Source organism: Doryrhamphus excisus, chromosome 4 (assembly GCF_030265055.1).
Source record: "Doryrhamphus excisus isolate RoL2022-K1 chromosome 4, RoL_Dexc_1.0, whole genome shotgun sequence".
Taxonomy (NCBI): Eukaryota; Metazoa; Chordata; class Actinopteri; order Syngnathiformes; family Syngnathidae; genus Doryrhamphus; species Doryrhamphus excisus.
In genome coordinates this window covers 21,846,909-21,872,852 of record NC_080469.1, presented here as the reverse complement: position 1 = coordinate 21,872,852, position 25,944 = coordinate 21,846,909, and the positions used below count along the sequence as shown (strand labels likewise).

The following is a 25,944-nucleotide window of genomic DNA, read 5'->3' as shown; positions in this document are numbered from 1 at the left end:
CAGGAAATTTGACTTCCAGGGACATAGGAAACAATAATAATGGATTATATTTTCTAGCGCTGTTCAAGGTACCCAAAACATTTCACAAGGAAGTGAACCCATTATTCATTCATTCCTGTGGTGGTCATATAGCAGTATTAATATGACATCAATATAGCATGGTGTAATCTTACAAAGAATGCTAAAATCATCACACATCAACTTAACACTCAAAATGTAGCAAGGAAATCCAAGTATCAGTGCAAATTTCAAAAAACAAAGAATGCTAAAATCATCACACATCAACTTAACACTCAAAATGTAGCTAGGAAATCCAAGTATCAGTGCAAATATTTATTTCAAAAAAGAAATAAATATTTTAATGTTTTCAAATGTAGGGAGAACATTAAAATCATCACACAGCAACTCAACACTCAAAAGGTAGCTAAGACATGTACAAAACATGCACTATAACGTGTCTAAAATTAAAAAAAATCCCATAATGCATTTTGTCCCAGCAAAGCATTTAATTGGTTATGCCTGCCACAGCACTGCAATGCTGCCTCTGTCCACCAGAGGAAGCCAGAGGTGCCCAGAGGGCAGCTGACATCATCTTACAAAGAATGCTAAAATCATCACACATCAACTTAACACTCAAAATGTAGCTAGGAAATCCAAGTATCAGTGCAAATTTAAAAAAAAGAAATACATAAAAAAATATATAACTCTCAGCTTTTTAATAAAGAAAAAGTCTTGTCACTCAGGTGTAAAAAGAAGTTAACCAATGTAGAAATGAAACTGGTTCATGCATGTCTCTCTCATCCTCCCACAGGGATCAATCCCCAGTCTGGTTTAACTACACCATCCTTTGGTATGAAATCTAACGGCACTGCGCCCAAGTGTCCCGTCCCGGTTCGACCTGTGCCTCAACCGCACCCTAAAGACGAGGACACTCTGGTCCAAATGGCGGAACACTTTCCTGCCGGGACTCGAACGCCCATGTGCGGACACTGCAACATGGTCATCAGGTGGGTTTCTTCACTACGTGTGTTCATGGTCTAGTGGTTAGCGCGCAGACCTCACAGCTAGGAGACTAGGGTTCAATTCCACTCTCGGGCATCTCTGTGTGGAGTTTGCATGTTCTCCTCGTGCATGCGTGGGTTTTCTCCAGGTTCTCCGGTTTCCTCCCACATTCCAAAAACATGCTAGGTTAATTGGCGACTCCATAGGCATTGTCCATAGGTATGAATGTGAGTGTGAATGGTTGTTTGTCTATATGTGCCCTGTGATTGGCTGGCCACCAGTCCAGGGTGTACCCCGCCTCTCGCCCCAAGACAGCTGGGATAGGCTCCAGCACCCCCCGGTGACCCTCGTGAGGAAAAGCGGTAGAAAATGAATGAATGTTAATAAATGGAATATTTTTGTAGTTAGAGCATAGAAAACCTGTTTAGGATTTAACATTATTAGAGCCCTGTAGAAACAAAATAACACCCCTATAGTCACTTTTACACTGTTATTATTCACTGTTTACACTTTGGAACTCTTATGTAGCGAGGACTTGTATGAGCTTGCGAGCTAACAAGTAGTGAACCAACAGGTTAGCGTGGAATTATTTTCTTCTAATCCACTTTTCTGACCTATAAATATTGTTATGATGTATTTTCGTGTTAAACAATGACAAAGTGTCAGATAATGAGGTTTGCGTAAAGAAGTTTTGGATGGGTTCGAACACTCGTTTTTACAGAGTTTTACTGATATCAATGCAATCCGGACTTCCTTATATTGGCTACAGGTTTCCTGCACTCAGTAAACGCGGCGCTACATATCCACAAGTCCTCGGGAGTGCTTGGTAGTGTGACCTTGAGAAAGGTCGGGGGTGGAGTAAATTAAACAGAGTCAGAAACAGGAAGTCCATGAAAACATTGCAGAAAGTAGGTGCAGAATCTAGATGATCTAGAAAGTTTTCTGTGCTGATTATTGTGTGTAGCTGCTCTATAGGAGTCCATGACTCAATACAGAGTATGCTTATATTTTTTGAATAATAATAGACCATATTCTACCCAAAAACAGCCATTTTTATTAATTAATTAATTTCTGAAAAACGAGGGAGCGATAATAACACCGCAATTTTGTGAGGTACTTCGAACTAAGTACTTCGACTGTACTTAATGTTTTTATTTAACACAGTACGCCAGGGGTCTCAAACATCAGGTTTTCAAAAAAAAAACACACAAAAAAAACGCATTTATTAAAAACAGAAAAATATAAAAAAAATTTCAGTGATTTGGTTTCAATTTTCTACAATAAAAGTTCTGATAAAACATTCCACTGTTCTGAAATATCTTATTTTTTATTTTTCTGCACAAAATAAAATGAAAAATAAATAAACAAATCAAGAATAAAAAAAATCAATCAATCAGTAATAAATAAATAAATAAATATAATAATAATAATAAAATGGCAAATAATAAAAACTTAAGAAACCACATATAGTTGGTGGGTAGACAAATTATTTTTTTCAGATTAAAATGAACAAAGCATTATTAGAGCCCTGTAGACATGACAAAACACGACTATAGTCACATTTATACTCTTTTTATTTACAACATATTGCGCAACTGCAGGGTCTTGAGACACATGCTAACTCGCAAACTAGAGAGCTAGCGACCTGAACGGTAGCCTTCAAGTTATTTCCTTTAAACTTAAATAGCCAAAAACTTACCACTTCCACACGGATAGGGAGGATAACTATTAACAGTTATTTAACCTTTAACATGAACATTAATCAAACGTAAGAATTTTTTCTGGGTACATGATACCATACAGCATCCATATCAAACTTGCACTAACATGCGTCCCGCGGGCCAAATGTGGCCCGCAGGACACTAGTTTGAGGCCCCTGCAGTACGCCATAATGCATATTATATTACATTAGCTTTGTATGGCATGACAGTGTCTTCTTTCCTTGTTTCAGGGGGCCATTTCTGGTAGCTATGGGCAAATCGTGGCATAAAGAAGAGTTTAACTGCGTCCACTGCCACACGTCTCTGGCAGACATCGGCTTTGTGGAAGAACAAGGTCGTGTTTACTGCGAGCACTGCTACGAAGAGTTCTTTGCTCCCACCTGCAGCCGCTGCCAGGCTAAGATACTCGGGGTGAGTGCGTCGTGTCGTGATGTTAAGTGGTTGAGGTTATTACTGTGCGTATGCTAGCGGCCCCGCCTCCACCCACAAAAGCTCACAGTTTATGCCATTGCATTGTAAATTAACAATGTTGGATATACAATTATAGAGTTCAATTAAATATCCTTATGTTTTAATGTCAAGTATTTGTGCTGTGCTAACACTTGACTGACATTCATCCATCACGTGTTCGAACCTCTTTGGGCCTCCAGTCCCTTTCAAGCCTCCGTTTCTCACACATCTTCAAGCGGCTTAAGGAGTCTTATTAACCTGTTTTCTCACCCTGTCGTTGATAATCCCCCAATTTGGTGCGACCCGCCAGCTTTCCATTGATTCCCTGTCCGCTCGTGTTCTCACACTTTTCGGGGTTTGGAAAGCACGATGTCTATTTTGAGCTGAGTCATGCGCTGTCCGAGTAAAGCGACAGAGAAAAGTCGGTGGTAATAGTCCAAGTGTGACATCAGAAGAAAATACACCATGTGACTAAATGGGTGCACAAAAGTTGGGAAGTCAGAAGTGTTGAAACGCTCATTTTGGTTTACTTTGTCTTTGTATTTTTTGTGTGTGATGCCACCACAGAATGATGATAACCATAGAACAGGAAATTTGACTTCCAGGGACATAGGAAACAATAATAATGGATTACATTTTCTAGCGCTGTTTAAGGTACCCAAAACGCTTCACAAGGAAGTGCACCCATTATTCATTCATTCCTGTGGTGGTCATATAGTAGTATCAATATGACATCAATATAACATGGTGTAATCTTACAAAAAAATGCTAAAATCATCACACATCAACTTAACACTCAAAATGTAGCTAGGAAATCCAAGTATCAGTGCAAATTTTAAAAAAGAAGTGAACCCATTATTCATTCATTCCTGTGGTGGTCATATAGCAGTATCAATATGACATCAATATAACATGGTGTAATCTTACAAAGAATGCTAAAATCATCACACATCAACTCAACACTCAAAGTGTAGCTAGGAAATCCAAGTATCAGTGCAAATTTAAAAAAAGAAATAAATATTTTAATGTTTTCAAATGTAGGGAGAACGTTAAAATCATCACACAGCAACTCAACACTCAAAAGGTCGCTAAGACATGTACAAAACATGCACTATAACGTGTCTAAAATAACGAAAAATTCCCATAATGCATTTTGTCCCAGCAAAGCATTTAATTGGTTATGCCTGCCGTGGCACTGCAATGCTGCCTCTGTCCACCAGAGGAAGCCAGAGGAGCCCAGAGGGCAGCTGACATCATCTTACAAAGAATGCTAAAATCATCACACATCTACTTAACACTCAAAATGTAGCTAGGAAATCCAAGTATCAGTGCAAATTTTAGAAAAGAAATAGATATTTTTATGTTTTCAAATGTAGGGAGAACGTTAAAATCATCACACAGCAACTCAACACTCAAAAGGTAGCTAAAACATGTACAAAACATGCACTATAACGTGTCTAAAATAATTTTTAAAAATCCCATTTTTCGGTCGAGTGGTTAGCGTGCAGACCTAACAGCTAGGAGACCAGGGTTCAATTCCACCCTCGGCCATCTCTGTGTGGAGTTTCTCCCCGTGCATGCGTGGGTTTTCTCCGGGTACTCCGGTTTCCTCCCACATTCCAAAAACATGCTAGGTTAATTGGCCACTCCAAAATGTCCATAGGTATGAATGTGAGTGTGAATGGTTGTTTGTCTATATGTGCCCTGTGATTGGCTGGCGACCAGTCCAGGGTGTACCCTGCCTCCCGCCCGAAGACAGCTGGGATAGGCTCCAGCACCCCCTGCGACCCTCATGAGGAAAAAGCGGTTGAAAATGAATGAATGAATGAATTTTGTCCCAGCAAAGCATTTAATTGGTTATGCAATGCTGCCTCTTTCCACCAGAGGGAGCCAGAGAGTCCTGAGGGCAGCTGACATCATTGCAGAGCCCCGGCAGGCATAACCAATTAAACGCTTTTCTGGGACAAAATGCATTATGGGAATTTTTTTTATTCTAAACACGTTACAGTGCATGTTTTGTATATGTCTTCGCTACCTTTTGAGTGTTGAGTTGCTGTGTGATGATTTTATCCTTTTCCTTAAATTTGATATTTATATTTGGTATTTTTATGATGATCAAAGAGGTTATTGATATTTTGATTTTTCAATTTTAAGATGTTTTATTTTTTTTTAATCTAAGCTCTTTGTGTTTGCATGTGCACCCAAGGAGGTGATAAACGCTCTCAAGCAGACGTGGCACGTCCACTGCTTCCTGTGCGCTTCCTGTCAGCAGCCAATAAGAAATAACACCTTCCACCTGGAGGATGGGGAACCTTACTGCGAACAAGGTGAGATAAAAAAGGAAATCTCGTCTTTTTTTTTTTAATTTTAACATTTTTGGACTAATCTTATTCAACCGTTGTAGACTTCTACAGTTTGTTCGGCACCGGCTGCCATGGTTGTGAGTTCCCCATCGAGGCAGGAGATAAGTTCTTGGAGGCTCTGGGCTACACATGGCACGACACCTGCTTTGTTTGCACCGTGAGTGCATGCATTTGATCAAAATACTGCAAATACAAATACTACAAATACAACGTACAACTTTGTCTTGCAGGTGTGCTGCACTACTCTGGAGGGCCAGACCTTCTTCTCCAAGAAGGACAAACCTCTTTGCAAGAAACATGCCCAAACACTAAAAATATAGATTTTTTTTGTGGTCATGTTATGAAAATAACAGCTTAGAGAAGACCTTTAGGAAAGCAAACACTAATATTTCCAATATATTAATATTGGTGTATTAAACATATTTCGTGAAATCATGAGACATGTTAATAATATTACATACATACATTACATTTAGAGTTTTAAAAAAAAAATGTATTATTTACCAACTTTGTCAACTGTTGCAACAAAATTAAACGTCACATGTATTGATTTCGTATGCCTTTTTGTTAACATCGGAAATATGAAGTACGAGTCACAGAAAAACGGTCAGTTTTAATCGTGAATATGACCAAAAAATATGGATTACGTATAAAAGAATATAGATATTGTTTCATGTACTGTACATGCAACAAGCATATAATTATTTTTGTTATATTATCATTTATGTTATATTATTACATTAGTTTGAGTAAGTCCTAACGAGGACCAGCTTGTTGTGGCTTGCTTTAATAAAAAAAAAATATTCTTAATTTAATGATCAGTTATATATTAAATAAATAAATCTAGGACCTTCTCATACTTGTTGATGTTTTTTCTGCTGGGGATATTGCTTGAGCAACCGATTAAAACTGCAACAACCGATTTTCTCTAACATGACAGTGTACTGCAGTGGTCTCAAACACGCGGCCCGCGGGCCAAATGTAGCCCGCAGGACACTAGTTTGAGGCCCCCGCCTTGATATGAAAGTTTAATGTTAGTGTGGCCCGCGCAAGTTTGATATGGATGCTGTATGGTATCATGTACCCAGAAAAAATTATTACGTTTGATTAATGTTCATGTTAAAGGTTAAATAACTGTTAATAGTTATCCTCCCTATCCGTGTGGAAGTGGTAAGTTTTTTGGTTATTTAAGTTTAAAGGAAATAATTTGAAGGCTACCGTTTAGGTTGCTAGCTCTCTAGTTTGCGAGTTAGCATGTGTCCGAAGACCCTGCAGTTGCGCAATATGTTGTAAATAAAAAGAGTATAAATGTGACTATAGTTGTGTTTTGTCATGTCTACAGGGCTCTAATAATGCTTTGTTCATTTTAATCTGAAGAAAATAATTTGTCTACCCACCAACTATATGTGTTTTTTTAAGTTTTTATTATTTGCCGTTTTATTATTATTATTATATTAATTTATTTATTACAGATTGATTGATTTTCTTTATTCTTGATTTGTTTATTTATTTTTCATCTTATTTTGTGTAGAAAAATAAAAATTAAGATATTTGAGAACAGTGGAATGTTTTATCAGAGCTTTTATTGTAGAAAATTGGAACCAAAGCGAAGTTTTATTAATTTTTTTGTTTTTAATAATTATAATATATATATATATATATTTTTTAAACCTGATGCGGTCCAGTCTCACCCAGACCCGAGCTCCAGTGGCCCCCAAGTAAATTGAGTTTGAGACCCCTGGTGTACTGTATATGCATAGTTGTCCTTGTTGTGTACACACAGTCCGCGTTCATGTGTGCGCGTACCCGCTTCTCCTTAGATACGATACACGAGCACCGGAAGCGTGGACACTAGTCCAGTCCACATTAAGAAGTCGCATCTTTTCACAAACCCACCGGACTACCAACGTTATCGAACCGAACCTTTTCGCCAAAAGCACACCGAGGGAGGACGGGTGGAGGACTATACATCGGCTCCAGGTATGGTGACTTTTATGCCGAGGTTAGCTTCAAATGAAGACATGTTGGATGGCACGCGAGCGTGTTTTGGTTTTGCTAAGCACGTCTCGTGCCATATAAGTCTGTATGTTGGTAGTTAATTACTTGACTAGTTAATTAGTTGAATTAGATAATTATGTCAGATTGTGTTGCCACAGCAAACATTAATCTAAATAGTTTAATTAGAGTGTGCCGTACGTAAACAAGCAATGTTATGTAGTCTCTCCAGATGATAAAACAATAAAATATGTAACAGTAGTTGCATTTAATAGCTCATTGTAAAGTCATAAGAAGTCTGGCAATAACTCATCTGCCACAAAAAAAATCATTCAGTTTTAAAATACATGATTACAAGGATGAATACAATTTGTTCCAGGATGAGGGGATGCAATTTTTCCCATAAGCAACACTATAATGGAAATAGAAATAATCTGTTCCAGGGTCAAACTGTTAAAAACTGTTCTTTAAAGTAAAAAAAATGTAAAAACAAATAAATCACTGTTTATATCCAAATAAAAAAAAAACAGTAAGACGGAAGGCATGGGCTGGTATGAGATTCAGATGACATGATAACCGTCAGGAGATCGGGAAATCTGGGTTCGCCCGAAGACAGCTGGGATAGGCTCCAGCACCCCCCTGCGACCCTCGTGAGGAAAAGCGGTAGAAAATGAATGAATAAATGCATGATTACAAGAATGAATACAATTCGTTCCAGGATGAGGGGATGCAATTTTTCCCATAGGCAACACTATAATGGAAATAGAAATAATCTGTTCCAGTGTCAAACTGTTACCGTTCATGTAAAAACAAATAAATCACTGTTTATATCCAAATAAAAAAAACAGTAAGACGGAAGGCATGGGCAGGTATGAGATTCAGATGGCATGATAACCTTCAGGAGATCGGGAAATCTGGGTTCGAATCTCCATTTTTGACATATCTGTGTTGAGTTTGCGTGTACTGTTAAGTACGCGCTTGGATATTCCAAAAATATGCATATTAGCTTCATTTGGGACTCTGAATTTTTTCCCATAAGCAACACTATAATGGAAATAGAAATAATCTGTTCCAGGGTCAAACTGTTAAAACCATATTATAATATTATGCATATTAGATTCATTTGGGACTCTGAATTGTCCATAGGTGTGAATGATGCAACCAGTTCGGCAACCAGTCCAGTGTGTACCCCGCTTCTTACCCGAAGTCAGCTGAGATAGGCTCCAGCATAAACGAAATTCACTTATTTAGCTGCAATAAATAAAATGGAGTTCTCAATGCAATCTTGCAGCTCATGTCACAACACCTTAAATATTTTCGTAGTAAAAAAACTAAACAAAATGCAAATAATTTTAATGTGGCGTTTGGTGTCTTGTTAGTGTTTATTTTATTTTTTTTTACAGGAAGCAGCAATTCTATTTGGGTCAGGAACACATGATGCAAATCTCCGCAACAACCACATTGCCAATTGGCTGTGTAATTGAGTTTCACGTAGCGTCTGTAAACACAACACCGGCCTCATTCTCTGTGTGCTTGTGTGTGAGTGAACCTTGTTGAATTGGACCTAATGGTATCAAACACCCCGTGATGCGGGACACAACACATTGCTCGGCCCGAAAGGTACCCATTAATCAATTACTTCACTTTTTATTGATACTAGACTCAAACAAGAGCATCCAGGGAGCGAGGGAGTGTTTCCATATAATCCAGGAGTCTCCTTATCTTCATCTCCAGGTCCATTACTCTGCTGCCCCCTCAGGGGTGGACGACTCCCCGTGCCATGATGTCCCAGTGCTCTATAATTCTACAGTTCAGCCACTCCCCTTCTCCTGGTCTTCTCCTCCTTTGAATGACGTGATGAAAAGCTGGCATTATCACCTTCAAACATTTAGATTAAAGACCGCGGATCCTAAAGGGAGAGGATAGTAATCAGCGAGCAAACAATACTGATGATATTTAACATACTTTAGTCCATTCATCAATTGCAAAGGGGAGCAGTCTTTAGCTAATTTGGACATTTTCCTCTTTGAAGTTGACCAAAAAGCAACAGATAAAGTTAGCTTAAAGTTAGTTAAAGCTAAAGTTTTTGGAATGTGGCAGGAAAACCGGAGTACCCGGAGAAAACCCACGCATGCACGAGGAGAACATGCAAACTCCACACAGAGATGGCAGAGGATGGGATTGAACTTGGGTCTCCTAGCTGTGAGGTCTGCGCGCTAACCACTCGACTGCCGTGCAGCCGATTCAATATTAATAAATTGAATTTTTTTGTAGTTACTGATATAGAAAACTTTTTGATGACCTTCTAAATACAGGTTTTAACATTATTAGAGCCCTCTAGACATGAAATAACACCCCTATAGTCACATTTACATTTGTTTGCCACAATATAGTACATATCATGAGAGAAAATAAAACATTTATTCATTTCCTACCGCTTATCCTCACGAGGGTCGCGAGGGGGTGCTGGAGCCTATCCCAGCTGTCTTCGGGCGAGAGGTGGGGTACACCCTGGACTGGTGGCCAGCCAATCACAGGGCACATATAGACAAACAACCATTCACACTCACATTCATACCTATGGACAATTTGGAGTCGCCAATTACCGACTATTCTAATGTATGCTAGGTCAATTAGCCTAGCATAGTAGCATGTTCTTGGAATGTGGGAGGAAACCGGAGTTCCCGGAGAAAACCCACGCATGCACGGGGAGAACATGCAAATTCCACACAGAGATGGCCGAGGATGGAATTGAAGCCGGGTCTCCTAACTGTGAGGTCTGCGCGCTAACCACTCGACCACCGTGCTGCCATTGGAGCATTTATTATTCATTGATTCATTTTCTACCGCTTTTTCCTCACGAGGGTGAGGGTGGTGCTGGAGCCTATCCCAACTGTCTTCGGGCGAGAGGTGGGGTACACCCTGGACTGGTGGCCAGCCAATCACAGGGCACATATAGACAAACAACCATTCACACTCACATTCACCGCCGTGCAGCCTAGGAAGAAGCAAAGCTTATTAAATCCTACCCCTCCATCTGGTACTTTTACAATCAGTAACTGTTACATTTGTTCACTTCCTGCTTTCCTAATATAGTTTTAAGTTTTTTTTTATTTATTTTTAATTTTTTAAAATTTCTAAAAGAAAATTACATTCTTTAAAAAAAATATATATTTTTTTTAATTAAAAAAAATTATTTAAAAAAATATTTTTGTCACGTACCGAAGTACAAGGTGATATGACCATATAGACAAACAACCATTCACCAAGTAATAATTATGAGCACCAAAATTGAGGAAAAAATGCTTGCATGCTAAACCAATGATGTGTTTGGTAAGTTAGCGCTTTTATCTGTTTACTAATACAAAACATTGATCCGCGATACCTTATACCGGTCCACCATGATGACCCCCAGGTAAGGTTTTAGTTCAAGTCCCTCCAGGGTGCCCTAAGGCCTCCTAGTGTTTGGACGTCATGATGAATTAAATCAGGCTCAACTAACATTGTCAACAGTTTCTGGTACAAAATAGTATTTCTGGAAAAGTCCACCCTGGAACCGCCTTTTTCCCACTTTTTTTTAAATAATATTTTTAATAACATTTTCATAACATTTTTACAGGAAGTGGTCTATATGATTGTAGACTAAATAAACCCTGAAGATGCTTTTTCTTTGAACTCAAAGGCTGTTCCTCATTTTGGAGACTCTTTCTACTGGTGTTTGGCTTGGCTCGGTTCAAACCAAACCAAAGCAATGATGGAGTGACGAGTGGTGGACCTTCATGACAAAAAAGAGGGGGAGGTTAGAAAAGATAACCATCTGGATCCACTTGGGCATAATTTCATACCTTCTACCGCCCCAAACTCCGGTGACCCCACATTTTCTCTCTGCCTCTTTGAGGTGCCATTGCGTCAGTGATGGGATAATATTTCCCCGAAAGCAAGTGTCAAGCAGTCCCGTAGGGACCATACCATTGTATCTACACATTGAAAACGGGGTAGACAATCAATTCTTTCACCCGTGGAACTTCTGCTTCCTTTCGCTTTATTGAACATGTAATGGCTTAATTTCATTTGAACATGCATCAGATTACAATCGAATGCATCACATAATCAGTTCACAGTTCTACATGGAACATCCTCTTCCACAGGATGAAGAGTCTTGAACCAGTAATGATGTGCTATATATATATCACTATATTGACACTTACTATGGTACCCATTATGTCATTGGATGGTCATATCACCTTGTACTTTGGTACATGACAAAATTTTGACAATTTTTTAAATAAAAAATAAAAATAAAAAAATAAATTAAAAAAAACATTTAAAAAATGTAAAGTAAATTTAAAAAAATTAAAAATCAAAAAAGAACTTAAAACTATATTAGGAAAGCAGGAAGTGAACAAATGTAACAGTTACTGATTGACTACGTTAATTGGTGATTGTCCATAGGTATGAATGTGACTGTGAATGGTTGTTTGTCTATATGTGCCCTGTGATTGGCTGGCCACCAGTCCAGGATGTACCCCGCCTCTTGCCCGAAGACAGCTGGGATAGGCTCCAGCATCCCACGTGACCCTCGTGAGGAAAAAGCGGTAGAAAATGAATGAAAAAAACTTAAAACTATATTAGGAAAGCAGGAAGTGAACAAATGTAACAGTTACTGATTGTAAAAGTACCAGATGGAGGGGTAGGATTTAATAAGCTTTGCTTCTTCCTACTCCTTTTGGACATGTGGAACTGGGAACTGATTATGTGATGCATTCAATTCCAAAACAATGCGAGGTTAATTTGTGATTGTTATGAATTAATTGTCCATAGGTATGAATGTGAGTGTGATTGGTTGTTTGTCTATATGTGCCCTGTGATTGGTTGGCGACCAGTCACCTCGCCTCTTGCCCGAAGACAGCTGGGATAGGCTCCAGCACCCCTGCGACCCTCGTGAGGAAAAAGCGGTAGAAAATGAATGAATGAATGAAAAAAACTTAAAACTATATTAGGAAAGCAGGAAGTGAACAAATGTAACAGTTACTGATTGTAAAAGTACCAGATGGAGGGGTAGGATTTAATAAGCTTTGCTTCTTCCTACTCATTTTGGACATGTGGAACTGGGAACTGATTATGTGATGCATTCAATTCCAAAAACATGCTAGGTTAATTGGTGATTGGTATTAATTAATTGTCCATAGGTATGAATGTGAGTGTGAATGGTTGTTTGTCTATATGTGCTCTGTGATTGGTTGGCGACCAGTCACCTCGCCTCTCACCCTTGGACAGCTGGGATAGGCTCCAGCACCCTCGTGAGGAAAAAACAGTAGAAAATGAACGAATTAATGAAAAAAAAAACTTAAAACTATATAATGAAAGCAGGAAGTGAACAAATGTAACAGTTACTGATGCTAGGTTAATTGGTGATTGTCCATAGGTATGAATGTGAGTGTGAATGGTTGTTTGTCTATATGTGCCCTGTGATTGGTTGGCGACCAGTCACCTCTCGCCCGAAGACAGCTGGGGTATGCTCCAGCACCCTCCATGTCCCTCGTGAGGAAAAGTGGTAGAAAATGAATGAATGAATGATTATTTGGCTCTTGGTTTAGACGTATAAATCTCAAGACCCGCGAATATAAAACAACCAATCCTTTTCCGCCCATTTTTTTTCTCTTAGAAAAAAAAATACCATATTTGTGTCAATAAAGTCTCTTGGTAAGGTGGAACCCACTGTGAAGAACAGCTCCCTCTTGAGTTGTTTTATCTTCCTGTCAACTCTAACCAAAATAACCATTTGTTCTCTGACCTCTCAATAAGTCATTTTCATGCAGACAACGGCAGCGACAGTAACGTAATCCCTAAAGCCTCTGTCTTTTTTGGTCGTACGGGCTCATATGGTCGGTCTACGTGTAAAAAAAAAAATGCAAGAAAAGCAGGGAGGGCGCTCGAGTGACATGGTGATTTACGTCAGACCAGTTGCAGAGGTTCTTTGTGCTTACGTTTTTGTCAGTTTGCAAGACAAACTCATGCACTTTGTTTGTTGTTTGTGCAGCCAATTGTGTCTTTCGTACTTTTTACTGGTGTCAGGTTTGGGACTAAAAAAAAAAACTAAAATTTTTCTGTATTCCCAACTCCTATGTACCACACTTGCACCCCCAAATGTACTTAGTATGTACTTCAGATATTTCGTATATCGTCCGTGCATATCAAGATCGTAATCCTTCATGGTTACTACAACTACGTTTTCCACGATCAAACAAAAAAAAATTGTACACCTGCTTGTGACTTAGGTTTAAATCCCTAGTATAATAGAGTTTTACCTCGACTGGGTTTTGAAAGAAAATGGTGGCCAATGATGATGACATAACACGCTGCTTTGTGTCACATCACCGACCCTGTCCACATGGCCCTCCTTATTCATTCACTCACTAATTCGTAATCCATTCTGATGAAATATGATTGATCCAAATTCAATTTTGCCCCATGGTTATCGACTTTAAAGCATCTCAAATCAAATCCCGAGGAGGGATTTCTAGCTCATGCAATTAGTGTCAAAACAGTCTTCTGGGAATCTTTACATGGCGCAAAGTCTGCCACAGTGTATTGACCAGAGGTCTCAAACAAGTTTGGCCCGCAGGACACTAGTTTGAGGCCCTCGCCTTGATATGAAAGTTTAATGTTAGTGCGGCCCGCGCAAGTTAGATATGGATGCTGTATGGTATCATGTACCCAGAAAAAATTATTACGTTTGATTCATGTTGATGTTAAAGGTTAAATAACTGTTAATAGTTATCCTCCCTATCCGTGTGGAAGTGGTAAGTTTTTGGCTATTTAAGTTGAAAGGAAATAACTTGAAGGCTTACCGTTTAGGTCGCTAGCGCTCTAGTTTGCGAGTTAGCATGTGTCTCAAGACCCTGCAGTTGCGCAATATGTTGTAAATAAAAAGAGTATAAATGTGACTATAGTCGTGTTTTGTCATGTCTACAGGGCTCTAATAATGATTTGGTAATTTTAATCTGAAAAAAATAATTTGTCTACCCAACAACTATATGTGGTTTCTCAAGTTTTTATTATTTGCCATTTTATTATTATTATTATAATTATTTATTACTGATTGATTGATTTTCTTTATTCTTGATTTGTGTAGAACAATAAAAAGTAAGATATTTGAGAACAGTGGAATGTTTTATCAGAGCCTTTCTTGTAGAAAATTGGAACCAAAGCGAAGTTTTTTTAATTTTTTTTGTTTTTAATAAATGCGTTTTTTTTTTTTTTTTGATGCGGCCCAGTCTCACCCAGACCCTAGTTCCAGTGGCCCCCAAGTAAATTGAGTTTGAGACCCCTGGTATTGACTGATCTTATTGACCATCGACTTTGCTGTTTTGTTGCTTACTACCTAACATGGAGGCATGGAGAGAGGTCTCCGAGAGGTTTGTCGATGGAAGCATGCCAGGTGCATGCAGATCTAATTAGGGGATATTCTGTTTATAGAAGCAGCTCCCTCCAGCCACCCCTGGCCAACAATGCCAGCCAGATTCAAAACGAGGATGGAGGGTTCCCAAGAGATCCTTAAAGAAGAGTTTGTTGGAAAAAAAAGCTTTTCAAATGCGTTGTCTGTAGGGATCAACCGATATGTTTTTTTGGGGGCCGATGCCGATACCGATTTTTTTCCCATCACCCTTAGCCGATTTTGCTTGGGCTGATACTGCTTTTGATCCCTCAATTTACATGAAAAAATGACCATGATAACAAATATTACAGGTCTCATTCATTCATTCATTTTCTACCGCTTTTCTTCATGGGGGTCATGGGGGGTGCTGGAGCCTATCCCAGCTGTCTTCGGGCGAGAGGCGAGGTGACTGGTCGCCAACCAATCACAGGGCACATATAGACAAACAACCATTCACACTCACATTCATACCTATGGACAAATAATTCATACCAATCACCAATTAACCTAGCATGTTTTTGGAATTGAATGCATCACATAGTCAGTTCCCAGTTCCACATGTCCAAAAGGAGTAGGAAGAAGCAAAGCTTATTAAATCCTACCCCTCCATTTGGTACTTTTACAATCAGTAACTGTTACATTTGTTCACTTCCTGCTTTCCTAATATAGTTTTAAGTTTTTTTTCATTCATTCATTCATTTTCTACCGCTTTTTCCTCACGTGGGTCGCGGGGGTGCTGGAGCCTATCCCAGCTGTCTTCAGGCGAGAGGACTGGACTGGTGGTGAGCCAATCACAGGGCACATATAGACAAACAACCATTCACACTCACATTCATACCTATGGACAATCACCAATTAACCTAGCATGTTTTTGGAATTACAATCAGTAACTGTTACATTTGTTCACTTCCTGCTTTCCTAATATAGTTTTAAGTTTTTTTTCATTCATTCATTCATTTTGTACCGCTTTTTCCTCATGTGGGTCGCGGGGGTGCTGGAGCCTATCCCCCTATCAGTTCTTTAAATTGTTAATTGTTTGTTAATTAATTAATTAAACTAAGCAGTGATTCCCAATTGGCGGGGCAAGACCCAAAAGTGGGTCCAATCTCGTTGTCAAGCTTGTGACGTGTTCGCATCCTGCGGATAGGAATTAGGGATTAAAGATTTGAGGTAAACATCCGTCGTTTGTCGTCATCGCCAACTTTTTTTTGTCTGCATAGTTACAATGATGACTTATCTTTTTTTTTTTTTTTTTGGCAGATGTCTGTTTCCGGCATCTGTCGCAGCTTTCGTGCACATGTAGCCGGGATTAACTTCGACTGATAAGATCATGTGCAAATTAGAAAACCCGGTTTAAAACACGCAAAACACGTGCAAACGCATGTGCTTCATAGTTGTACTAGTATGCCGTTCATTTAAAAAACAGTTCTTAGTAACAGTGAGTGTTGCGTCTGTGAGACAGAAGTTAGAGATACGTTTTTTTGCAATGAGGTAGTCAAGAGTCTGCGTTTACTTTACAAGCCAGCACATACACATACGGACCTTTTTGAGCTCTCCAGGTTTGCCCCTGGGTTCAGGTTCTAGCTAATCAGCGGTGCACACAGCCGTGACTGTTCAGTTCCAGGGCACTGGTTATGGAAGGAGGCAAGGAATGAGATTGGGGGGGGGCTTGCAAGGAAAACGAGAAGTGGGTCGGAGGGGGCTTCTGCTTGCATGATGGAGGTATGTGTGTTAATTCTGCATGCAACAAATTGAACCAATGAACAAATTACGTGTGTCGTGGTACCAAGTGACTTAATAATGCGGAGTTAAGTGAGTTGTGTTTGTGTGGCTATGCTGGTAATGACTGTCAGATGTCTCCAGGAAAGGCCCAAAGCGATGGTGCGGAGGCGAAAATGTCAACTTAAAGAAAAGGAAAAGGAGCGTTGATAGAAAAATAAACTCAGACAGAATTGAGCTTCTGTAAATTTGGCACATCTATTCCTGCCTAGCAAAAACAAATATTCCCGTTTTGCCATTCAGAGTTTGACTCTTTACCTTTTTAATTCTGACACATGCTGTGAGCTGCCGCCTCCGCCATAAGTTCACCTCCGATTGGCATTTCCTGCCCCCCCACCACCCTTAAAAAAAAAAAAAAAAAACCCTACGGGTGGCTTGTTTGACCGCATTACTTTGCTATAAAGGTGCGTAGGAAAAGCAATCGCACAGGATAGGCTCAACGTGTATTGGGTGAGGCCTACATCTTAATCATTGTCAGATGGCGGACAGAGCCCTTGTGTCTGGAGACGTTTATGAGGCCGGTTGCTTGCCTGGAGGGGGGGGCTTAAAAAAAAAAATCCACCCAATGAGGCTTCTTTTGTTGTCGGAGAACTCAGAAAGTAGAAGTTAATGTTGAAGGTGGTTTATTGTCAGTATGATCAATGTACAAACTATGGTAACAAAACAGTATATACACACTAGAGCATCTTTTTGCTGTCATGGCAACCATCGATTGCATCTTTCACAAACAAACAAAGGCACCAAAATACACTAACAATAGTTTAACATGGGGCTGCACAGCGGTCGAGTGGTTAGCGTGCAGACCTCACAGCTAGGAGACCCGGGTTCAATCCCATCTCTGTGTGGAGTTTGCATGTTCTCCCCGTGCATGCGTGGGTTTTCTCCGGGTACTCCGGTTTCCTCCCACTTTCCAAAAACATGCTAGGTTAAATGCTAGGTTCATTCCATAGGTATGAATGTGAGTGTGAATGGTTGTTTGTCTATATGTGCCCTGTGATTGGCTGGCCAACAGTCCAGGGTGTACCCCGCTTCTCGCCCCAAGACAGCTGGGATAGGCTCCAGCACCCCGGCGACCTTCGTGAGGATAAGCGGTAGAAAATTAAGGAATGAATGAATTTGTACTGTCTGTCAAACCTTTGCAGCATTTTTTTAAATGTTGGCTTTTCAACTGTATTAAGGAGCATTATTATTATTATTATTATTATTATTATTATTATTATATATTCTCCCCGTGCATGTGTGGGTTTTCTCCGGGTACTCCGGTTTCCTCCCACATTCCAAAAACATGCTAGGTTAAATGCTAGGTTCATTCCATAGGTATGATGTGAGTGTGAATGGTTGTTTGTCTATTTGTGCCCTGTGATTGTGTACCCCGCCTCTCGCCCCAAGACGGCTGGGATAGGCTCCAGCACCCCCGCGGCCCTCGTGAGGATAAGCGGTAGAAAATGAATGAATGAATGAAGTTTAACATGAAAAATAATTATAAAATTGCCAATGATTAAAAAATAATTACACTAAGAACGGTATTAAAGTTAGCATGACGAATCGACTAGCCTTTCATCCACCGGGCGTCAAGTGTAATCTCGGGTATTTGACCTCTTCAGGGTCAATTTCAAGGTCGGTGACCCCCACACTTTTAGCCCCCGGTTTGGAGTCGCCTTCAGGCTGAGGGTGAGCAATCGAGGTTGTTGTTTGGTCGTTATTTAAAGGACAATGTTGTTGACGTCTGGTGTTGGCTACGGTCAGCCTGGATTCATCTCAGCTTTAACAACATGAGCAGGAAAGTCTGAGCATGTGCAGACTGTGACTTCCTCACTGGTAACGATGTGATGGGGCCAAACCTTTGCAAAGGTTTGTTACGCAGATATGATGGATGGATTTGGGAACAGTCACGTCTTTCATGAGGGTAAAAGTAACCTTAAATGTCTATTTATCCCACTTTTATTCCTCATTTATAAATATTTAAATGAAATTCCACTTATTGGATTTACATTATTCATTCATTCATTTTCTACCGCTTTTTCCTCACAAGGGTCGCGGGGGTGCTGGAACCTATCCCAGCTGTCTTCGGGCGAGAGGCGGGGTACACCCTGGACTGGTGGCCAGCCAATCACAGGGCACATATAGACAAACAACCATTCACACTCACATTCATACCTATGGACAATTTGGAGTCGCTAATTAACCTAGCATGTTTTTGGAATGTGGGAGGAAACCGGAGTACCCGGAGAAAACCCACGCAAAGAACATGCAAACTCCACACAGAGATGGCAGAGCGTGGGATTGAACTCGGGTCTCCTAGCTGTCAGGTCTTTGCGCTAACCACTCGACCGCCGTGCAGCCGATTCAATATTAATAAATTGAATTTTTTTTGTAGTAACTGATATACAAAACCTTTTGATGACCTTCTAAATACAGGTTTTAACATTATTAGAGCCCTCTAGACATGAAATAACACCCCTATAGTCACATTTACATTTGTTTTCTACAATATAGTACATATCATGAGAGAAAATAAAACATTCATTCATTCATTCATTTTCTACCGCTTTTCCTCACGAGGGTCGTGGGGGGTGCTGGAGCCTATCCCAGCTGTCTTCGGGCGAGAGGCGGGGTACACCCTGGACTGGTGGCCAGCCAATCACAGGGCACATATAGACAAACAACCATTCACACTCACATTCATACCTATGGACAATTTGGAGTCGCCAATTAACCTAGCATGTTTTTGGAATGTGGGAGGAAACCGGAGTACCCGAAGGGTGGAATTGAACCCTGGTCTCCTAGCTGTGAGGTCTGCGCGCTAACCACTCGAGCACCGTGCCGCCCCGATTTACATTATTTCTTATGGAAAAAAAGTATTCAGCTGGTTTCCTCCCATTTTGGTTAGAGTCTGACCTCCTGATGATAACCAAGGCTCCACTTTAGTAAGAATCTTTAACATTGTTATGGCACATTAGCCTCCTTGGGCTGAATTGGCGTAATGTCATCTATCAAAGCATTCAGAGATGACCACTCTGGAAATTCCTCAACTGAAGTTCAGCCACTAATGCGATTTGTCGTTGGAAAACATTTCGCCTTCTCGCTGAGTTGAGACACGAGAGCACAATTCTTTTCTGCAGAAGGAGCATGTGATTAGAAACTGGCAGCTCGGTTGCTCTTCTTTCCCTTTCTTACAAAGAGGAAGTGAACATGAGTGAATATATATTGCAGATCACATGTGGGTAGACAAGTTATTTTTTTCAGATTAAAATGAACAAAGCATTATTAGAGCCCTGTAGACATGACAAAACACGACTATAGTCACATTTATACTCTTTTTATTTACAACATATTGCGCAACTGCAGGGTCTTGAGACACATGCTAACTCGCAAACTAGAGAGCTAGCGACCTAAACGGTAGCCTTCAAGTGATTTCCTATAACTTAAATAGCCAAAAACCTACCACTTCCACACGGATAGGGAGGATAACTATTAACAGTTATTTAACCTTTAACATGAACATTAATCAAACGTAGTAATTTTTTCTGGGTACATGATACCATACAGCATCCACTTCCACTTTGGGAATCGAGGCCATAGCATATGTTGACCATATATTTGTGTTTAGCATCTGAAACAAAATGTCTCAAATGGCCCCTACGTTCCTTCATTTTTCAGCATGCAGCCCTCGGTGGAAAGTTTGGACACCCACGCCTTGGGGTACCACGTTTAAGTAAACAACTTAAATTGGAAAGTACCAACTATTCCATCCCGGGTTTACATTTGACAGGCTGCTAATTTTACGAGTTTACATTGCAAACAACAAATTACAACCTAAACCGCGTCAAGATGGATAAACATTCCTGCGTAAACAAGAGAGGAATAATTTGGTGGTAATTCGGGAACTGATTATGGGATGCATTCAATTCCAAAAACATGCTAGATTAATCGGTGATTGTCCATAGGTATGAAGGTGAGTGTGAACAGTTGTTTGTCTATATGTATGTAAAACTATAATTGTAAAACTATAGAAACATCTTTTGTGTTGACATGAATTTCAGTTAGCGTTCGTTTTGGTTAGAGGCTGACCTTACGGGGCGAATGAGTGACGCTAACCAAGGTTCCACTGTAGTCATGTTAGCATTAGCATTCCGACTAATGCTAATGCTAAGGGGACGAGTCCAAGGTTTGTTTAAGAAGCCTCGGAAAAATAATGAATAACCTAGGAACGTCTACTTTAGTAGTACTTAGTACTTTAGTAGCCAGTGTGGTTCCTGTGTTTTAGTTCCCAAATACTTCTTGGTTGACTGCATCTTCTCCGCAATTAGTAGGTGTATCTTTACCATGCCAATTTCATTGCAAGGTGCTGTTTAAATTCCTGGTCCACAGTGTGGGTGGGTAGCACGTGTGTGGCACAGAGCTGTTATGCTAGCTGAGCGGGCGGCCACATTAGTCATCATCAACATGAATCCATGTTCTGTTCACAAGTTTGCCTTTTGACAAATTCCACAAATTTGATGGCAGATGTTGTTTTTTTAATGGAATGTGTGGAGCCTCTGTCTTCATGAAAAGCGCTGCAGAGCGGGTGGTATTTGGGCTCGTGGTCGTTGGTAGATGTGTTTTCATTGGATCAATAGATTAGATCCCAACTCAAACAAATGCTTGTTATACGGCTGGTCACATGTTTACACAAAGTTACCCAGATGAGGGTAGTTCTGATATTACAGTTCTAATATTATGAAACTAAGGTCAAAATATGACGAGAATAAAGTCATAATTTTTATTATGGAATTTATTATATATATATGTATTTTTTATTTATTTTATTATTATTATTTATTTATTTAAATTATTTGTGCTATCCATCCATCCATCCATCCATCCATCCAAGTTGAAATAGTTGGAAAAAAACTGAAATAAACAGCTGTAACTCTACAAGAAAAAAAAAAATATGAGGAGAAAAAAGTCATACTTTAACAAGCAAAACTTTTTTCATAAACACTTTTGTGACAACAGACTCATAATAATATCAGAAAAAAAAATAATTTTAGTAGTGCAGAGGTGAAATATGACAGAAAAAAATATGTTATTGTTTAAAAGTTGTAATATTACAAGACACAAACAGCAAAAAGTAAAATAAAAAATAAAAAATAAAAAATAAAAAATAAAAAATGAAAAATGAAAAATGAAAAATGAAAAATGAAAAATGAAAAATGAAAAATGAAAAATAAAAAATAAAAAAACTTAAACTATATTATGAAAACAGGAAGTGAACAAATGTAACAGTTACTGATTGTAAAAGTACCAGATGGAGGGGTAGGATTTAATAAGCTTTGCTTCTTCCTACTCCTTTTGGACATGTGGAACTGGGAACTGATTATATGATGCATTCAATTGTAATCTAATGCATGTTCAAATGAAATAAAACCATTACCATTACCATTATCATTTATTTCTCAAAATATACAGTATCATATAACTTATAACATATCTACATATCTACATTACAAAATATGAACGTGGATCTTGCATCCTTTCAATTTTCATTAGGAGCCCCTCGCTGGAGTAACTTTGGACACCCCTGATGACCCTGTTTGACCCCAAATTTGATGAGTAATCCACGCATGAACACACCACGTGGGACTTTGGCAAGAGGAGTGATCATTTCTTTGTCAGGTTAAGTCCTATACTCTAAAATGTGCTGCTGCCCATACAGCCATGTACCACATACCTAACGGTAGTTCCATCTTTACCGCTAAATCTTCCTCCATGGAGGAGGTAAGGTTAAGCGCATTACAATGAAAAAGCATCATCTATCCCGTCCTGCCCGCCGCAGGTGACGTCTTTACCTGTCAGTGTTTTCATTGGCAAAAAGAGAAATGGCAGTTTGTATCAGCTGAGAGAAAGAAGAGATTTGGAAGCTAATCCGCCTCGCTGATCCTTTTCGGAAAAGCCAAGCATTGAGGCACAGCGCCGGGCTCCTGCCTTGACAGGTCTTGCTTTTGATACCTGACGAGCAGACGGTAAACCGACACCCCGACATCCTTCTTTTTTTTTTTTTTTTCATCTTCCGACATGCCTTAGATTGAACCTGAAGTACTGAGTGCTGAGTAGTAAAGCTTGGTAACTTTTTGCAAGATTGTATTGTCTTTTACATGAATATCTGTGAGAGTAATACAATTGAAGATAAAAGGACCTATATAGTGGGAAAAAAGGTCTCTTCCCATTCCGTGTGGAAGTGGTACATTCATTCATTCATTTATTTTCTACCGCTTATCCTCACGAGGGTCGCGGGAGGTGCTGGAGCCTACCCTAGCTGTCTTAGGGCGAGAGGTACACCCTGGACTGGTGGCCAGCCAATCACAGGGCACATATTAACAAACAACCATTCACACTCACATTCATACCTATGGACAATTTGGAGTCGCTAATTAACCTAGCATGTTTTTGGAATGTGGGAGGAAACCGGAGTACCCGGAGAAAACCCACGCATGCACGGGGAGAACATGCAAACTCCACACAGAGATGGCCGAGGGTGGAATTGAACTCTAGTCTCCTAGCTGTGAGGTCTGCGTGCTAACCACTTGTTCAGCGTGCAGCCAGAAGTGGTACATTGTTAGCTTTTTTACTTTCTCTTTCTTCCACTCTCTGCTTTCTTAAGTTAAAAAAAAGAAAATTGGAGGCTAACTAGTACGGTCGCTAGCATGCTGTGTTTTAAGCAGCGGCCATCTTTTGTGTCCCTGTAGTCATCTTGTAGCCTATACATACATAAGAGTTGTGCAAAGCAGTGTAAAGACACAATAATAGGAGTTTAATGGTGACTATAGGGGTGTTATATCATGTTTACAGGTATCTGATAATGCTAGAAATCATGTTTAGAAAGTCAGAAACAGGTTTTTTATGCTGTAACTACAAAAATATGGACTGTACTATGGTGAGAATGTAATTACAGTCTAATTATGACTGACCTTTAGAATATTGTCGTATAAAATTGTAAGGACCAGACTGGGTCGACTTTTGTCCTTTGACTTTTTTTGTGCCTACGTGAAAAAGTTATTCATTGGTCTCATTTTATGATGCGTTTAAGGCTGTCTAAATCTTGAAAACATTGCAGCTTTTGTGCATTGATGTGATTTATTTGTCATTGTCGCTCAACTTGAACATGAATGTCACCTTTTATTTGGGTCAATAGAAGCATTTTTATTATTTACTCGTTTGTTATGCTTTGATTTAAAGACAATTTAGGCGTTTTTAACCACCTAATATGAATTGACCTCTTTGTCCAAACATAAGAGACACACATGGGGAGCGCCGAAGGCGGTAAGAGTAGTTTATTAGATGCCGTAAAAAAGTAAATGTTGTGTGAAATTAATTGAGTGTGACTTCATCTTCTACTAGTTTTTTTGTGTTTTCGATGCAGAAATTGAACCGCCCACATGGTTATATGTATTGAAATGCTTTTATTTTTTATTTTAATGTAATTTTTCCAAGCTTACCAATGGAATGGACCTCTCAGCTGTCCAGCATAAGTATACTTGGCACACAAAATCACCCCCTACTGCACTAAACATAACGTACAATAAGTTGCAATTCAGTCATTTTTTATGTTCTTTATTAAAAATGCTGGCACTTGAAAGTTTCTGTGACTCCATTTTGGGTTATTGAGGGGAGGAATGATGGAGAATTGAAGAAGTAAGTCATGGCAAAACAGGAAGGTGGTGTCTGTGTGATGTTTTGCTGTCGGCATTGTCAGCAAAAGTAACCTTACATTTTGATTCATCCCTTTCATTCACCATTTATAAGTATTTATATGCATTTTTACGTATGTAACACTATAATTATAAAACTATAGAAACATCTTTTTTGTTTACATTCTTTGCTTTCTGAAACAGATGAATTTCAGTTAGCATTCGTTTTGGTTAGAGGCTGACCTTCTGGAGCGAATGAGTGACGCTAACCAAGGTTCCACTGTAGTCATGTTAGCATTAGCATTCTGACTCCGCAGGTTGAAGGGAACGAGTCCAAGCTTTGTTTAAAAAGCCTTCAGAAAAATAATGAAAAACCTAGAAACCTCTACTTTAGTAGTACTTAGTACTTTAGTAGCCAGTCATGTCAAGTCATGGCAAAACAGGAAGGTGGCGTCTGTGTGATGTTTTGCTGAGAATCACGTCTTCATTGTCGGCAAAAGTAACCTTACATTTTGATTCATCCCTGTCATTCATCATTTATATGTATTGATATGCATTTTTACAGAAACAGATGAATTTCAGTTAGCGTTCGTTTTGGTTAGAGGCTGACCTTCTGGGGCGAATGAGTGACACTAACCAAGGTTCCACTGTAGTCATGTTAGCATTAGCATTCTGACTCCGCAGGTTGAAGGGGACGAGTCCAAGGTTTGTTTAAAAAGCCTAAAAAAAATAACGAAAAACCTAGGAACCTCTACTTTAGTAGTACTTAGTACTTTAGTAGCCAGTCATGTCAAGTCATGGCAAAACAGGAAGGTGGCGTCTGTGTAATGTTTTGCTGAGAATCACGTCTTCATTGTTGGCAAAAGTAACCTTACATTTTGATTCATCCCTGTCATTCATCAGTTATATGTATTGATATGCATTTTTACAGAAACAGATGAATTTCAGTTAGCGTCCGTTTTGGTTAGAGGCTGAACTTTTGGGGCGAATGAGTGACACTAACCAAGGTTTCACTGTAGTCATGTTAGCATTAGCATTCTGACTCCGCAGGTTGAAGGGAACGAGTCCAAGGTTGGAAAATAATGGAAAACCTAGGAACCTCTACTTTAGTAGTACTTAGTACTTTAGTAGCCAGTGTGGTTCCTGTGTTTAGTTCCCAAATACTTCTTGGTTGACTGCATCTTTCATTGCAAGGTGCTGTTCAAGGCAGGTTTGATTTAAATTCCTGGTCCACAGTGTGGGTGGGTAGCACGTGTGTGGCTCAGAACTGTTATGCTAGCTGAGCAGGCGGCCATATTTGCCATCATCAACATGAATCCATGTTCTCTTCACAAGTTTGCCACATGACTCCGTTTGAAGTCATGCCAATGTTTGTGTTTCGACAGAGTACAGCGGTGTGTGACCATGTCCATCTGATGTTTCCGGATCCACTCTTCAAGTAACGGTAAGCACTATGTCCACTTCAGTCCTACAGAGGGAGCTATTCGAAAACCTGTCCATCAACGCCGTAACACTCGGCTTGTGTT

At 39.6% G+C, this 25,944-nt stretch overlaps 2 protein-coding genes across 4 annotated transcripts in view; both read left to right on the top strand.

Moving 5' to 3' along the window:
* Nucleotides 1-6,071, top strand: part of pdlim5a (PDZ and LIM domain 5a) — a 57,728-nt gene extending 51,657 nt beyond the window's left edge. For all 3 annotated transcript variants that reach the window (XM_058071668.1, XM_058071667.1, XM_058071666.1), the window contains 5 exons: nt 812-1,007; nt 2,954-3,134; nt 5,380-5,500; nt 5,578-5,693; nt 5,767-6,071. In XM_058071668.1, coding sequence (XP_057927651.1) covers nt 812-1,007; nt 2,954-3,134; nt 5,380-5,500; nt 5,578-5,693; nt 5,767-5,856 — 704 coding nt within the window. In that variant the 3' untranslated portion in view covers nt 5,857-6,071. The remainder of the gene's footprint in view (nt 1-811; nt 1,008-2,953; nt 3,135-5,379; nt 5,501-5,577; nt 5,694-5,766) is intronic.
* Nucleotides 6,072-7,371: 1,300 nt separating this feature from the next.
* Nucleotides 7,372-25,944, top strand: part of bmpr1ba (bone morphogenetic protein receptor, type IBa) — a 72,223-nt gene continuing 53,650 nt past the window's right edge. The window contains exons 1-2 of the mRNA XM_058070374.1: nt 7,372-7,516; nt 25,804-25,862. The gene's annotated coding sequence lies outside the window, so the exon portion shown is untranslated. The remainder of the gene's footprint in view (nt 7,517-25,803; nt 25,863-25,944) is intronic.